The sequence below is a fragment of the Pyrgilauda ruficollis genome, unplaced genomic scaffold (genome assembly GCF_017590135.1).
Source record: "Pyrgilauda ruficollis isolate IOZ18807 unplaced genomic scaffold, ASM1759013v1 scaffold189, whole genome shotgun sequence".
Classification (NCBI taxonomy): domain Eukaryota; kingdom Metazoa; phylum Chordata; class Aves; order Passeriformes; family Passeridae; genus Pyrgilauda; species Pyrgilauda ruficollis.
Window position 1 is genome coordinate 755,957 of NW_024517984.1, and position 15,223 is coordinate 771,179.

General features: G+C 60.7%; 1 protein-coding gene across 1 annotated transcript in view; it reads right to left on the reverse strand.

Annotated features, from left to right (window-relative positions):
- Window positions 1-12,526: 12,526 nt before the first annotated feature.
- Window positions 12,527-15,223, reverse strand: part of KAT7 (lysine acetyltransferase 7) — a 12,290-nt gene continuing 9,593 nt past the window's right edge. The window contains 1 exon segment of the mRNA XM_041465393.1: window positions 12,527-14,111. Coding sequence (XP_041321327.1) covers window positions 14,010-14,111 — 102 coding nt within the window. The 3' untranslated portion in view covers window positions 12,527-14,009.

Genomic DNA, 15,223 nt, shown 5'->3' on the forward strand with positions numbered 1-15,223 from the left:
GATGGATGGATGATGGATGGATGGATGATGGATGGATGGATGGATGATGGATGGATGGATCCATGGATGGATGAAGGGATGGATCCATGGATCCATGGATGCATGGCTGGCTCTCCCAGCTCTGGCAATCCCACCTGTGCCAGGGCAGCTCCCAAAGCCCCCCTGGCTCTGGCACAGCCCTTTCCCCTCTCCTCACTCCTTTCCCGAGCTCCTCTTCCTGCTGGGAATTCTGCCACCTTTGGCCACGTGACCTCCTCTCTCCTGGCTCTGTGTTCCCAAAATCCGCGGCTTGACCCCGCCACTGCCCGGCCAGGCAGGGACAGGGACAGGGACAGGGACAGGGACAGGGACAGGGACAGGGACAGGGACAGGGACAGGGACAGGGACAGGGACAGGGACAGGGACAGGGACAGGGACAGGGACAGGGACAGGGACAGGGACAGGGACAGGGACAGGGACAGGGACAGGGACAGGGACAGGGACAGGGACAACGCTGATGGCCTTTGATGGGGTCACCAACGTCCCCAGGAGCCGCGGGCGGTGCCAGCGGGAGCTGGAGCGGAGCCCGGAGCTGCTGCCACGTCCCGGGGCTGCCGCCGCCCTCCCGCGGGCTCGGGAATTCTCCGGGATATCCGCGGGGCTCGGGGCAGCGGGAGGGGCCGGAGCCCACAGCACAAACAATAAATAACAAATAATTAACCAGTAATAATTACCCTGGGCTCGGGGCAGCTGCCCCGGGGGTGGCTGGGCTGGGATCAGCCCCCGCCGGGCCCCGCTCATCCCGGGAGCTCCAACTGGATCCGGTTTGGATTCCCCAAAAGTCGGGAATGTCCCGGGACCTCCCAGTGCCCGGGGCTCCGCTTTCCCCGCCGAGATTTATGGAGATCCTCCGGAATCCCTGCTCTGCTTCCAGCGCCTTTCCCCTCTCAGCCGGGACATCCTTTCATCACCCCGCTGGTAAATTTGCAATTAATTAATTAATTAGCCCGTGTCGGAGAGGGCTGAGAAAACGCGAGCGCGGCTGAGCATTGTTCAATTATTGTCATTAAATGTTTATCTGGCGTTGCCGGCAGGGTTTGGGGTTTGGGAGAGATTAAGGAAGATTTCCTGTCCGGGAGGGTTTTGTCATCCCAGGGAGGCAGAGGGAGAGCGCCGGGAGCGGCAAAGGGGATGGAGGGGTTGAGGCAGGGAATAAATAAAAATAATCGGGAGGTTCTGTGGGAAACAGCTCTGGGGAGAAGGGGGGAGCAGGAACCCCGGGATGGGTCAGGGGAGCTCCCGGGCGGTTCGGGCACGGGATGGGAACATTTGGAATGTGGAGAACGCTCAGAGGAGCAGGGTCTGCCCAGAGCTCCCTGCAGGGAATGCAGAACAAACCCAGGACAGATCCAGAGCAAACCCAGAACAAACCCAGAGCAAATCTGGATCAAACCCAGAACAAACACAGAACAAACCCAGAACAAACACAGAACAGATCCAGAACAGATCCAGCACAAATCTGGATCAAACCCAGAACAAACCCAGGACAGATCCAGAGCAAACCCAGAACAAACCCAGAGCAAATCTGGATCAAACCCAGAACAAATCCAGAACAGATCCAGAACAAATCCAGAACAAATCTGGATCAAACCCAGATCAAATCCAGAACAAACCCAGAGCAAATCTGGAACAAACACAGACCAAACACAGAGCAAATCCTGAACAAACCCAAAAGAAACCCAGAAAAAAAAACCCAGGAAAACCCCAGAGCAAATGCAGAATAAATCCAAAATATATTCAGAACAGATCCAGAACAAATCCAGAGCAAATCTGGATCGAACCCATAATGGATCCAGAACAATGTCAGAGCAAACCCAGGGGAAATCCAGATAGAATCTGGAACAAATCCAGAACAGACCCAGAGCAAATCCAGATCAAATACAGAAAAAGCCAGATCATCTCTGGAACCAATCCAGAGCAGATCCAGATAAAATCTGGCACAGATCCAGGAAAAAAATCCAGATCACAAATCCCGGCAGGATCCAGGGAACCTGGGGTGTAAGGAACCCTCGTGGTTTATCTGGGGCTGTAACCCCACAGCACTAATCAGACATTAATCAAACATCTGTTAATTAGTTCCTCTAATGGCCATCCAGGCCTTATCTTCCCTCTGGAGATGGGAGCTCGACAGTGCCCGAGGGAGCTGGGGCAGCCCTGGAACCTGGGGATTTGTGCCTTGTCCCTGTGTCCCTGTCCCTGTCCCATCCCTGTCCTGTCCTGTCCCTGTCCCTGTCCCTGTCCCTGTGTCCCTGTCCCATCCCTGTCCCTGTCCCATCCCTGTCCCTGTCCCATCCCTGTCCCTGTGTCCCTGTCCCTGTCCCACTGTCCCATCCCAGTCCCTGTCCCTGTGTCCCTGTCCCATCCCAGTCCCTGTCCCTGTGTCTGTCCCTGTCCCTGTGTCCCTGTCCCATCCCAGTCCCTGTCCCTGGCTGCATTTGTGTCCCGGTGTCACAACCCCAGGACAGGACGTGCTGCTCACTGGGAGCCCCGCGGTGGCACCGCTGGGATGTGGCACAGGGGACACTCCCTGTCCCTGTCCCATCCCTGTCCCTGTCCCATCCCTGCCCCAGTCCCTGTCCCTGTCCCTGTGTCTCTGTCCCTGTCCCTGTCCCTGTCCCATCCCTGTCCCATCCCTGTCCCATCCTTTTCTCAGTCCCTGTCCCATCCCTGTCCCAGTCCCTGTCCCTGTCCCTGTGTCTCTGTCCCATCCCAGTCCCTGTCCCTGGCTGCATTTGTGTCCCGGTGTCACAACCCCAGGACAGGACGTGCTGCTCACTGGGAGCCCCGCGGTGCCACCGCTGGGATGTGGCACAGGGGACACGTGGTGGCCGAGCTTCCAGCTGGGCTCAGCCACATCCAGAGGCCCCGGAGTGGGATGAACCCTCTGGATTTAGGGACAAAGAGCTAAAAAAATCCCTCCAGAAGGGCCACAGGCTCCCAGGAGGCGCTGCCAGCGGCTTTGGCCGCCCCGCTGCCCACGCCGGGAGCAGAGGGCGGCGCTGCCCGAAATATTCCTGGGGGAGATCCAAACCCCAAACCCACGGCCTGGAGACGCTCCAGGCCTTTGGGTTTTGCTTCCCCAGAGCCAGCCCAGGGCTCCAGCGGGCAGAGCTGCTCCTGGTGCCGAGCCAGACCCTCCAAACCCACCCAGCCCCGTCCCTGCCCCATCACAGAGCCTGGGACAGGGAACGTGATCCCACAGATCCTGCAGATCCCCCAGATCCTGCAGATCCCCCAGATCCCGCCGTGTCCCGGCCGTTTCTTTCCTTGCCGGGCCAATCCACCCGGAGCCAGTGTGGAAAATCCCCTCAGATTAATTAAAAGTGCAAGTTTGGAGCTGATCAGTCCGAGCCCGTCCAGCTCCCGGTTCACATCCGGCACTCCCGGGGGGAATTAAACCCGGCCACATCACAGCGGGGAGAATTCCCAACAAACCCGTTTAATGTGGTTTAATTCCCCCCTTTCAAAGGGATCAGCTTCCCTGATGTCCCCAGGGACACAAACCCTGCCGGGGAAGGGATTTAAATCCCCCAGCAAATCCCACCGGGAGCCGCGCTCTGGGACCCAGGCCGGGTTTAATTCCCTCTCCAGGGTGGATCCACGCTGTCTCCCGGCCGGGATCCAGGATTCCGGGGACCCTCGGGGTGTCGGGATCAGCCGGATCCCGCCGGCGGCAGCACAGGGATCCGGGAGCATCCCAGCGGAGATCCTGGGATGCCATCTACAGGGATAACGCCGCTCAGCACCGGGGCCGGGCCCGGATCCCGGGAATGCGGGGTCAGGAATATCCCGGGAGCCCCGAGCCTGGCGCCGGGAGCCGCTCAAGGAAGGAGCTCATTGAAAATCCCGAGCCTGGGGGGATGGATGCGGAGCCAGAGGGGAGGGACGTGGAGCTCCCCCGGAAATCCCGAGCTCCAGCTGCTCCAGAGGCGCCACCCGGGCACCCCCGGGACTGCTCTGCCGAGCCTGGGCCGGCCAGGAACGCCAGGAGCTCCAGATCCCAGCCGCATTCCCTGGAAATGACCGCGGGAGGCTCCGGTGTCCCCCCAGTGCCGCTGTGGGGTCTCTCCTGCGGCTCCCGGAGCGCCTGGCCCGGCTCGGAGCGTTCCGGAGCCGCCGCATTCCAGAGGTGCCCGCTGGGGTGGGAATGCCCCGGGCCAGGCGCTGCTCAGCCCCGGAGCTGTGGGCCGGGAGAACCTCGGAAAAACAGGTCGGGGCTGCCCGGGCGGGCTTGGGAAAGAGGGGAGGGAGCAGGGGGACCTGCCTGGGTGTCACCTCCCTGCGCTCCCCAGTGTCGCCTCCCCCCGCTCCCGAGTGTCACCTCCACTCCCGAGTGTCACCTACCCCCACTCCCGAATGTCACCTCCCCCCGCTCCCGAGTGTCACCTCCCTGCGCTCCCCAGTGTCACCTCCCTGCGCTCCCCAGTGTCACTTCGGCTCCCAAGTGTCACCTCCCTCAACTCCCGAGTGTCACCTCCCTCCATTCCTGAGTGTCACCGCTGCTCCCAAGTGTCACCTGAGCTCCCAAGTGTCCCCTGGGCTCCCGAGTGTCACCTGGGCTCCCGAGTGTCCCCTGGGCTCCCGAGTGTCCCCTGGCTCCCGGCAGGCAGGGCTGGCACAGGGAATGTTTTTATTCCCGGCACCCCCGGCCCAGAGGGACCCTGGAAGGTCACGGAGTTTTCCCAGTGGCGCTGCCTGGAGCTGAATTCCCAAAGAGCCGAACCTGCCACGACCTCCCGGCCCTGAGTGGAGCTCCAGGAGCTCCTCTGTCCCAGCCCCACGGCGTGGGAACAGCCAGGGAGCAGCAGGATTCCAGGATTTCCAGATTCCCGGATTCCCAGCTTCCCAGATTCCAGAATTCCCAGATTCCTGGATTCCCATATTGCAGGACTTCCAGATTCCCAGATTCCCAGATTCTCATATTCCAAGATTCCTGGATTCCCAGATTTCAGGATTCCCAGATTCCCGGATTCACGGATTCCCAGATTATCATATTCCAAGATTCCTGGATTCCCAGATTCCCACATTCCAGGATTCCCAGATTCCCAGGTTCCCGGATTTCTGGATTCCCACATTCTCAGATTCCAGGATTCTCAGATTCCCAGATTCTCATATTCCAAGATTCCTGGATTCCCAGATTCCCACATTCCCGGATTCCCCTTTGTCCAGGCAGCAAATCCAGAGCCGGATCACATTCCAGAGGGCGCTTTCCCGTGATCTCCCTGGCTCGGGGGTGCCCTCGTTCCCGCGGCTCCAGCCCCACAATCCCGGGATCCCAGCCCGGATCTGGCCCAGCCGGGCCCCGGGATCGCCCGTGCCGCTCCCGGTGCCGCCGGTGCCGGGATGAGCTCAGCCGGGAGCGGCCCGGGAAGCCGAGGCCTCCCCCGGGATGTCTCCGTGCCCACGAGGAAGGAAGCGCAGGGGGATAAATCACCTCCTTATCGGGATCCGGATCTGCAGGGATCCGAGCCCGCAGCTTTTCCTGCCAGCTCCGCCTTGGCCCGGCCCGTGCAAGGAGCGCAATTAGCGCCGGCTGTTAATGAGGGTTCAACCCGCAGCCGGCAGGGAATTGGCCCCGGCTCCTCTCCCCTTGGAATTGTTTGCTCAGGCACCGCGGAGCTGCCAGCCAGGCCACCTATGGAGGAAGGAAAACAGCGCTGCAGACTGCGCCGGCACCTCCCGGAGCCCTTATCTCATCCCGGAGCCCTTATCTCATCCCTGGAGCCTTGATCTCATCTCATCCCGGAGTCTGGGAGCGCCTCTTCCCCAAGGATCTCCTCCAAGCCCTGGCACCGCGGCTCTTGGCTCGGGGAGAGGCACTGCGGGATCATGGAAAACATCCCCGAGCTCGGCCGGGCTCTGCTCCCCCCAAATCCCCTTCCAGGCTGGGAACAAACATCGGGAGAGCATTTCCCGGCCCTGCCGCTGCCACCTGGGCTGTCCCCGGCTGTCACCTCACCCTGGTGGCACTTTGGGGCTGCCCCTGTGGATGCCAGGGATGGAATTCCTGGTGGGCTCCGTCCTCTCCTTCGTGCTCCCGGGCACCTCTGGGACAGCAACAGCTCCCAAAATTCCGTGGCCCCATTTCCCCCCTGTCCTGGCCTTGCCGTGCATCCCACGGAGAAATCCCAGGGATGGAGGCCCGGGAAGTGCTGGAGGGGGGAGAGGAGAACGCTGGAATTCTGGGAGGAGAATTTCCAGGATCCAGGCCCAGCTATGGAGCAGCTGGGATTAATCCCTGTCCTGCTCCTCAGGAAGGAAAGGATCCTCTCCAAAACTCATCCCGAATTCCTGCTCCCCAGGCCAGATCAAACGGGATCCCAGGATATTCCCTGGCTGGGGACTACGGCTGGGAAGGTTTTCCTGCCCTCCCCGGGATGAGGAGGAGTTCAAAGCCCTCCTTTATTTGTGGAGCCCTTTGAACCCGGCGATTCGCGGCTCCAGCCCAGCCCCCGCAGGCAAAGGAGCCCTTGGGAGCCTTTCCTGGCCCTGGAATTCTGCCCCGAGCCTCAGTTTCCCCTCTGGAAGGAGGATCTGCTGTGTGGGGCTGGAGCATCCGAGGTTTCCTTGAGACCTGTTCCCATTCCAGGGCTCATTCCCTGATTTAAGCACGGGCATTCCGTGGTTTTCTGGTGCCGGTGGGCTCGGCGTGTGCCCGGAGCTCCTGTCCTCGAGGAAACTCCGGAATGATCCCACCGGAGCCATTTCTTCCCAAACACGCCCAGGGAGGAGAGGGGAGTCCCCAGAATTCCTGAAGGGAACATCCCGGAGGAATGCTCTGACCCCAGCAATCCAAGAAAACTCCCTGAGCATCCCAAACTCCAGGACTGCCCCCTGCCCTGGCCGAGGCCTCTGCTCCAGGCAGAGAATTCCCGGCTGTTCCCTCCTCAGCCATTCCATGAAATCCCCGCGAGCAAAATCCTTATCGGAGCTTTCCTGGCAGCTCCCAGGATTCCCCCCGGGAACAGAGACACCGAACCTGCTCCGGGGTTTGGGGAATCCCATTCTCGATCCCCAGAGGATCCCCTGGTGCTGGGGCTGGGAAAACCCCCCGAGCCTGGATGTGATCCCAGAGAGGATCCCGGGCGTGTCCCGGGCACTTCTCCCAGCCCAGCGGGATTTATTGGGATTTATTGGGATTTACTGGGATTTACTGGGATTTATCGCCCCCTCCCCGAGGTCAAACTGGGTCAGGAACTTTTCCAAGAGGTGATTCCTGGAGCCTCCTGCTGCTGTGGGAAAGGCTGGAGCGATTTTCCTCCTTCCAGGGAGGGAAATCCCGGCTGGAGCTTCCTCCCGATGCAATGTGGAGAACAGGGATGGTGGGAATTGCGCGAGGAAAAGACACAAAAGCCGCTCCCAAATCCCACAGAGAAGCCGGAACTGCAGCAGGGAAGAATCCTGGAGCTCTGGAAAGGGTTAATCCCATCCAGGTGAGTTCTTTCCAAGCCGAGCTCATCCCATCCCGACCGCAGCCTCCCAGCGCTGCCGGAAAAGCTCCGTGCGCTGCAAAGTCAGACTTGTTCCCGAGGAGCGGCGTGCCCGGAGCGGCTCCAGTGTCACCTGTCAGTGCCGGGGACGCCTCCAGGGATTTGGGATCGAGTTACGGGAGAGGAACCGCCGCTGGAATTGGCCGCGGCTCCCGGCCCGCCGCATTCCAGCTAAAAAAAAAGGCGCCGGGCTTTGATCTCCCGCTCCGTCTGCACCGCACGGAGCCGGCGGGAGGGGCCCGAGCTGACAATTCCCTGCTCCAGCCTCCTCCCAGCGCCGGGAATCAAAGGCGAGGAGGGGCGGGCACGGCGGGATGAAAGCGGAGCCGGAGCCTGGCACGGGGGCAGAGCCCACAAGGAGCCGGTGCCGGGCTCCTCTCGGGCAGGGAAGGCTCCAGGAGCCCGGCCCGGCTGGGAGAAGGGAATGGGAATGAGCCTGGAGATGTTTCTGCGCTGCCCGGCTTTGAACGGCGGCCAGGAGGGCTGGGAAACTGCGCGTCCGTGGCCTGGGAACGGGCTGGGACCGGCCCCGGTCCGGCCCGCGGCTCCGGGGATGGGCCCCGAGAGGGAACCGGGCTCCCGGGAGCCTCGCGTGGAGCCAGGGACGGCTCCAGGCAGGAGCCTCCTCACAGGGGCGTTCCCGGGCCAAAAGGGGCAAACCCGGGTCAGGGATCTGCCCCCGCGGCTGCTCCCTGAACAGGGAGACTCCAGAGGCCGGGAGCAGCTGGGATGGGATGGGAAAAATGGGATGGGATGGGATGGGATGGGATGGGATGGGATGGGATGGGATGGGATGGGATGGGATGGGATGGGATGGGATGGGATTCCCTGGCTCCCTCCCGGGATTCCTGCACCGCCCTGGGCAAACCCACTCCCCCCTTTGTGCTTTGTTCCCATCCTGGTTTCTCTGGGATCATCCCTCCCTCTGCAGCCTCCCGCTCTCATTCCTCGGCTCAGATTTCCACAAAATTCCCGATTTTGCGGCTGACGAGGCGGAGATTCCACCTCCAAGCCCTCGGGGGCTGAGCTGTGGCTTCCCTGCGCTTCCCTGGCCGGAGGGGATGAACCGTGCGGGGTTTGGGGAGCGCGGAGCTGCCCTGGGCGCGTTCCAAGCCCCGCTCTCCCGAGCCTGCTCCTGCCTGCACACGGGAACGGGCGCGGGGAGCGGAGCCAGCCGCGGATTCCTTGGAATGCTGCCGCGGGATCCTGGGGGACGCCGCTGGCGCCGTGGGTGGCGGAGCCCCCGAACCCCCCCCGAGGGGCAGGAGGCGCTCAGGGGGGGCCGCTGCTCCCCCCCCCCCCCCCCCCCCCACCCCGCGGTTTGTCCCCCCCCCGCCCCAAATCCCGGGATTTGGGATCGTCGAGTCCAACTTGGCACAGCCTGACACCTCCACGGTGCTGGAGCCCGAGACATTCCCGCTCTTCCAGCCTTCCCTGGGGGATTTCACAATTCTTGGGAAAGTCGAAAGCGTCCCCGGTCCCTGACCGGGCCCCGGCCGGGCACGGGGTTAAACCGGGCTTAAATCGGAGTTTTAGGAAGCTCCTGCAGAGCTCCAAGGGGGTGGCAGCGACCGCACAGCCGCTGCCAGCTCCGCTCGCACCATCCCGGGCCCGGGGCGAGGCTCCTCCCGCAGAGCTGCGGGCAGCGCTGCGGAACCGCGGGGTCCAAAAAACACCGGGGCGGCTCCGCGCCACGCCCCGGTGTCTGCGGGATCCCGGTCCCTTCTGGCTCCCTGTCCCTGCGGGATCCCGGTCCCCGCGGGCTCCCGGTCCCTGCGGGCTCCCGGTGTCTGCGGGATCCCGGTGTCTGCGTGATCCCGGTCCCTTCTGGCTCCCGGTGTCTGCGGGATCCCGGTCCCTGTGGGATGTTGTGGGGTTTGGGTGAAACCCAGGGAATTGGGGCTGCCTGAGCGCCCACAGTGCAACAAAACCCTGTGTCCCGTGTCCCTGTGTCCCCGTGTCCCTCTGTCCCTGTGTCCGTGTGTCCCTGTCCCTGTGTCCCCGTGTCCCTGTGTCCTGTGTCCCTGGTCCATATGTCCCTGTGTCCCTGTCTCCCTGTGTCCGTGTCCCTCTGTCCCTGTGTCCCTGGTCCCGTGTCCCTGTACCAATGTCGCCATGTCCGTGTCCCTGTGTCCCTGTCGCTGTCCCTCTGTCCCTGTCCCACCCAGCCCATCCCGGCTGTGGCTCCGCAGCCCCATCCCAGCGGGAATTGCGGTTCCCCGGTGGCTCCCGGGATGGATTTGGAGCCGGGATGAGCAGCAGGAGGATAAAAGGATTTTCCTTTTTCCTGCCCAGCTAAATTTAAACCCGCGCCCCTTTCATGTGTCGGGGCCGTAACTGGAAGCAGCTGCGCTGGGAATTCTGCTCCAGAGGCGGCTCCCGCTCCTCCCGGCCCTTTGGAAGCCGGGATTTGCTGCTTCCCGAGCCCGGCACCTTCCCCGGCTCACCCTGCGGGGGCTGCGGGCCCGGAAGAGCGAGAGGAAGGGACGCCAAAAATATCCGGTAATTACAGAGGGACGGGGCTGGAGCCCGGCCGGGGCGGCTCCGGGCTCTGCTCCGCGGGAACCGGCAGGAGGAACATTCCGGGAAGGATCCTCCATGCCCCGAGCCCCAAAATCCCTGGAGCGGCTGCGGGGAATTCCTGGGGATGTCAGGAAAAGGAAAGAGCCCTGCGAGAGCGCTGGGCAGCCAAACACCTTTTTTGGTGGAAAAATCTCATCCTGAGACTCTTTTTCTGCAAATTCCTATTTCTTTCTTCTCCCACTGGGATGGAGCCCAGGAGCCACAGCAGCAATTCCCGTTTTCAGTTCGGAATGAGGATCCATCCAAGAATTCATCCCTTTATCCATCCATCCATCCATCCATCCATCCATCCATCCATCCATCATCCATCCTCCATCCATCCATCCATCCATCCATCCATCCATCCCTGGATCCATGGATCCCTCCCTCCCTCCCCCTCTGCAGTGACTCACAGGGAGCAGCAGCTCCCGGTGAATCACCAGGAAAACTTCCTGATCCAGCCGGATCCGCAGGCAGAGCTGCCCTGGAGAATCCCAGTGTCCAAGCTCTGCCCAAACAACTCCAGGGCTCCGTGCAGAGGAGCCTTTCCCGATGATCCCGGAACCTTGGAGTGGTTATTGGGATCGGGGTTTTGGGAACCCACTCAGGATCACCGGGTGATCCCGTGATGATTCCCTGATGATCCCCTGATGATTCCCTGATGATCCTCTGATTCCCCACCAACACCCCGGGAATGGCTCAAACACCCCCAGCACAGCTCAGGGATTGTCCCTCTCCCCGTGTCCTTCCCACGTCCCCAATATCCCTCTCTTTTTGCCCAGAAATCAGGGATAAATTCCCGCAAAAGGCACCCCGAGCTGCCGGAGTTCCCTGCCTTTGCCCGGGGAAGCAGCACCCTCTGCTGCCCTTCCCGGCATCCCAGTCCTGCTGGAAAACCTCGGGAAGCTTTTTTTCCCCTCACTGACACTTCCCGGGGAGTTTGGCTCATGAGGAACTCGCTGGAATTGCCCAAAATCCCAAATTTTGCTGGGATCCTGCTCCTTCCCAGCTGCTCCGGGTTCAGGCTGGGAGAAGCCTGCTCTCCCAGCGCCCTGCTCAGGAAAGGATGCGCCCAAACTGGGAGAACTGGGAGCAGCAGGCGGGGATGAGGGGCTGGAATGGGTTTTCCAGATAAAACAGGAGTGCTCCATCCCTGGAAGTGCCCAAGGACGGGGCTTGGGGCAGCCTGGGATGCTGGAAGGCGTCCTGCCCACGGCCGGGATTTAGGATCCCTGCACCCCAAACCGTCCCACGAGCTGTGATCCCAAATCCGGCTGCACCCGGGAAGGTTCTGGCTCCGCGGGCACTGCCGGGAGGTGCCAGGGCCCGCCGGGGGCTGAGCTGTGCTGCAGGAAAGCCGCAGGAGCCTTTGGGATCCGTGGTTTCCTGGGGATGTTTTCTTTTCCCTCTCCTGGCTCCCGTTTTTTTCTCCTGCACCTCTCTGGCGGTTTCGGGGCAGCGTGGGCCGGGCTGGGGAGGGCAGGAAAGGCTGAGATAATGACAGGGGATGATCCCAGGAATAGAGCTGCTCTTCCCTGGCCAGGAGAGGCTGTTCCAGCTCTTTCCGTGGGTTTGGGATGGAGGGGGGGGCTGGGGGCACAGGGATTGTCCCCATGGGCTGAGGGTGACAATAGGAACAGCTGAAGTCACTGCATGGATTTAGCTCCTGTTTCTTCCTGCTTCCCCCGGTTCCTTTTGGGAATACCAGCCCCTGCTCCCCACCACATCCTGCCCCAAAGCACCCCAGCAAAAGGGAGAAACCAGCAGGAATTCCAGGGGGAGAAGGATCAGGAGCCACAGAGCAGCTCCTGGAAATCCAGGGAGATCTCAGGGCATTTTCCTTCAGCAGCTTTCCCTCAGTGTGGGGAAAACTCCTCTGGTCCCAAGGACAGCCCCAGGTACCAGGGGAGGTTTAGGATGGGTATCAGGGAAAATTCCTTCATGGAAAAGGGGAAAATTCCATGTGGGGAAAACTCTTCTGGTCCCAAGGACAGCCTCAGGCGCCAGGGGAGGTATCAGGGAGAATTCCTTCATGGAAAAAGGGGAAAATTCCATGTGGGGAAAACTCTTCTGGTCCCAAGGACAGCCTCAGGGGCCAGGGGAGATATCAGGGAGAATTCCTTCATGGAAAAAGGGGAAAATTCCATGTGGGGAAAACTCTTCTGGTCCCAAGGACAGCCCCAGGGGCCAGGGGAGGTATCAGGGGAAATTCCTTCATGGAAAAGTCTCAAAGCACTGCAACTCTCCAGAGCAGGATATCTGGGAAAGACTCAACCCCGGGGCTGCTCCAGCCCCAATCCCAAAGCCCCCAGGCCTGGGGGGGTCAGAGCAGCCCCGGGGGTCTCAGAGCAGCCCCGGGGGTCTCAGAGCAGCCCCGGGGACACGGGGGAGCAGCTGCTGCTCCGGGGGCTGCAGGGGAAGCAGGAACACGGCCGGAGCAGGAACATGCTTTTATTGAGGAGTGGGTACAGGAGCAGCACGGCCTCCCCCCTGCCCGGGACATTCCTGGGAATCTGAGCTGGGGACAGGGACAGCAGAGTCACTAATGCCCACGAGGGCCACAGCCAGCAGCCAGGGGCTGGCGGGGTCCAGGAGAAAGGCAGGGAAGCAGGAGGGAAGTTTTCCAGTCAGGATGGGGCAGTGGTTAATGGGAATGGCTCCCACCGGCCCAGGAGTGCTTCATTTCACAGCCTGTTCTGTGAGGAATCACTGGGATGGAGGAAACCAGCACTGGGATCACTGAAATCAGCACTGGGATCACTGAAACCAGCACTGGGATGGAGGAAATCAGCACTGGGATGGAGGAAATCAGCACTGGGACCAGGGAATCCAGCACTGGGATCACTGAAACCAGCACTGGGATGGAGGAAACCAGCACTGGGATGGAGGAAATCAGCACTGGGATGGAGGAAATCAGCACTGGGATCACTGAAATCAGCACTGGGATCACTGAAACCAGCACTGGGACCAGGGAATTCAGCACTGGGACCAGGGAATTCAGCCCCTTCCCAGTGACACTGGAGCCACACAGGGATGGGTGGCATGAGGACAGTGGTTTTACTGGGAGGCCATTCTGGGATATTTCTGCTGATGGGAGGGAGGAATCAAAGCTATTTTTTTGCTCTGCCAGGGAATCCATCCCTCCCTGGAGCACAGCAGCCCAACAGCTCCTGGAATTGGTGCTGGGAGTTCCTGTGGCTCTTTGGAAAAGGCCAAAGTTTGGATTCCTTCAGCCTGGAGGGGGAAAAGACTCCAATAAAAAGGGACCTGCAATTCCAGGAAGGCTGCTCTGGGAAAAACATTTCCAGGGGAATACACTCAGCAGGTGGTTTATGTACAGGAACTCAGCAATTCCACAAGATACACACCAGGAAAAATGGGAATTCTACTCCAGAGGTGCTTCCAGCAGGGCTGTGGTGGCTCCAGGAGGGGGTGACAGCAACACCCAGTGACTCCCTCAGGTGCAGGAGGTGCAATTCTGGCTGTACAATAGGAACTAAGTGAAGATCTGCTGGATCCTAGGGAAAACTGCTGGGAGAGGGGCAAGGACCCCACTAAAGCTATTTCAGACAGAATGGGACAGGAGCAGCCCCAAGTCACCGCAGGGCTGCCCCACAGAAGCATTTCCAGCACTGTCCAAGAGCCAGGGGTGAGCCCGGCAGCCAGGGAAGCTGCAGGAGGGACAGAGGGACGGAGCAGGACAGCAGGGACAGGGACAGGCCCAGCAGTCAGAGCTCCTCAGCTTCCTGGGGCTCCCAGCCACTTCCAGTCCTCGCGGCCTCACTGAGGCCGGACCACGCGAGTTCCTCAGAACTGTGGGGACGCAGGGACACGGGGGTGACCCGTCCTGGGGACACTGCAGCAGCCAGCCACCACGGCAGCACACGCATCCCTGCGGCCCTGCTCTGCTGGGGACACTTAGGTGCCCTTGGGAGGGGTCCACTTCAGGCAGCTGGGATCCATGGTCTTGTTGCTGTTGGACCTCTTGGCCTCCTTGGCGATCCACTCATCGATCAGGTCCTGGGGAGAGCAGGGAGGGCAGCTCAGCATCGGGGGGGTCCTGGTGGGGAATCAGGGATCCTGGGACAGTGCCATGCAGGGGAGGGGGCTCAGCCATTAATGCCTCAAAGGGACGGCAAAGGATCGGCACAGGAACAGCACAGGAACGGCAGAGTTACACCAAAACAAGGCCAAAACAGCACCAGAGTAACACCAAAGCAACACCAGAGTACCAGCAGAGAAACACCAAAATAACAGCAGAGTTATACCAAAACAAGGCCAAAACAGCACCAGAGTAACACCAAAGCAACACCAGAGTAACACCAAAATATCAGCAGAGTTACACCAAAACAAGACCAAAACAAGACCAGAGTAACAGCAGAGTTACACCAAAACAAGACCAAATATCAGCACAGTAACAGCACAGTAACACCAAAGTTACCCCAAAAGAACAATTCCTCCTCCATGCAGCTTTCCAGAAGCCCTTCAATCGCGCTCCAAAGGGCCCCCCCAGGGAAGGGAGAAGGTTTGGGGTTCAAACCCCCCCACCCAGGGATGTGTCAGGGAGGGAACAGGCAGGAGCCATGCAGGGCTCCATCAGGAGGTCAGGGAGGTTTGGGTTGGGTTTTAGGGAAAAGTTCCTCATCCAGAGGGTGGTGGGCACTGGAACAGGGAATGGGCAGGGCCCCCAGGCTGCCAGAGCTCCAGGGGAGTTTGGATAGCCCTCCCAGGGATGCTCAGGGTGGGATTTTGGGGTGTCCTGCAGGGCTCATTCCTGCCCTGCTGAAGAATGAGGTCAGATTCCCACCTCCTGTTTTACTTGGAGATGAGAACGAGCAGGCTGGAGAAGCCAGGGAAGCCCTGACTCCAGCAAGGAAAAGGAGGAGAACCCAAGGAGCCCTGATTCCAGCAAGGGAAAGGAGGAGAACCCAAGGAGCCCTGGTTCCAGCAAGGGAAGGAAGAATGGAGAACCCATGGAAGCCCTGATTCCAGCAAGGAGATGGAGGAATGGAGAATCCATGGAAGCCCTGATTCCAGCAAGGAGATGGAGGAATGGAGAATCCATGGAAGCCCTGATTCCAGCAAGGAGATGGAGGAATGGAGAATCCATGGAAGCCCTGATTCCAGCAAGG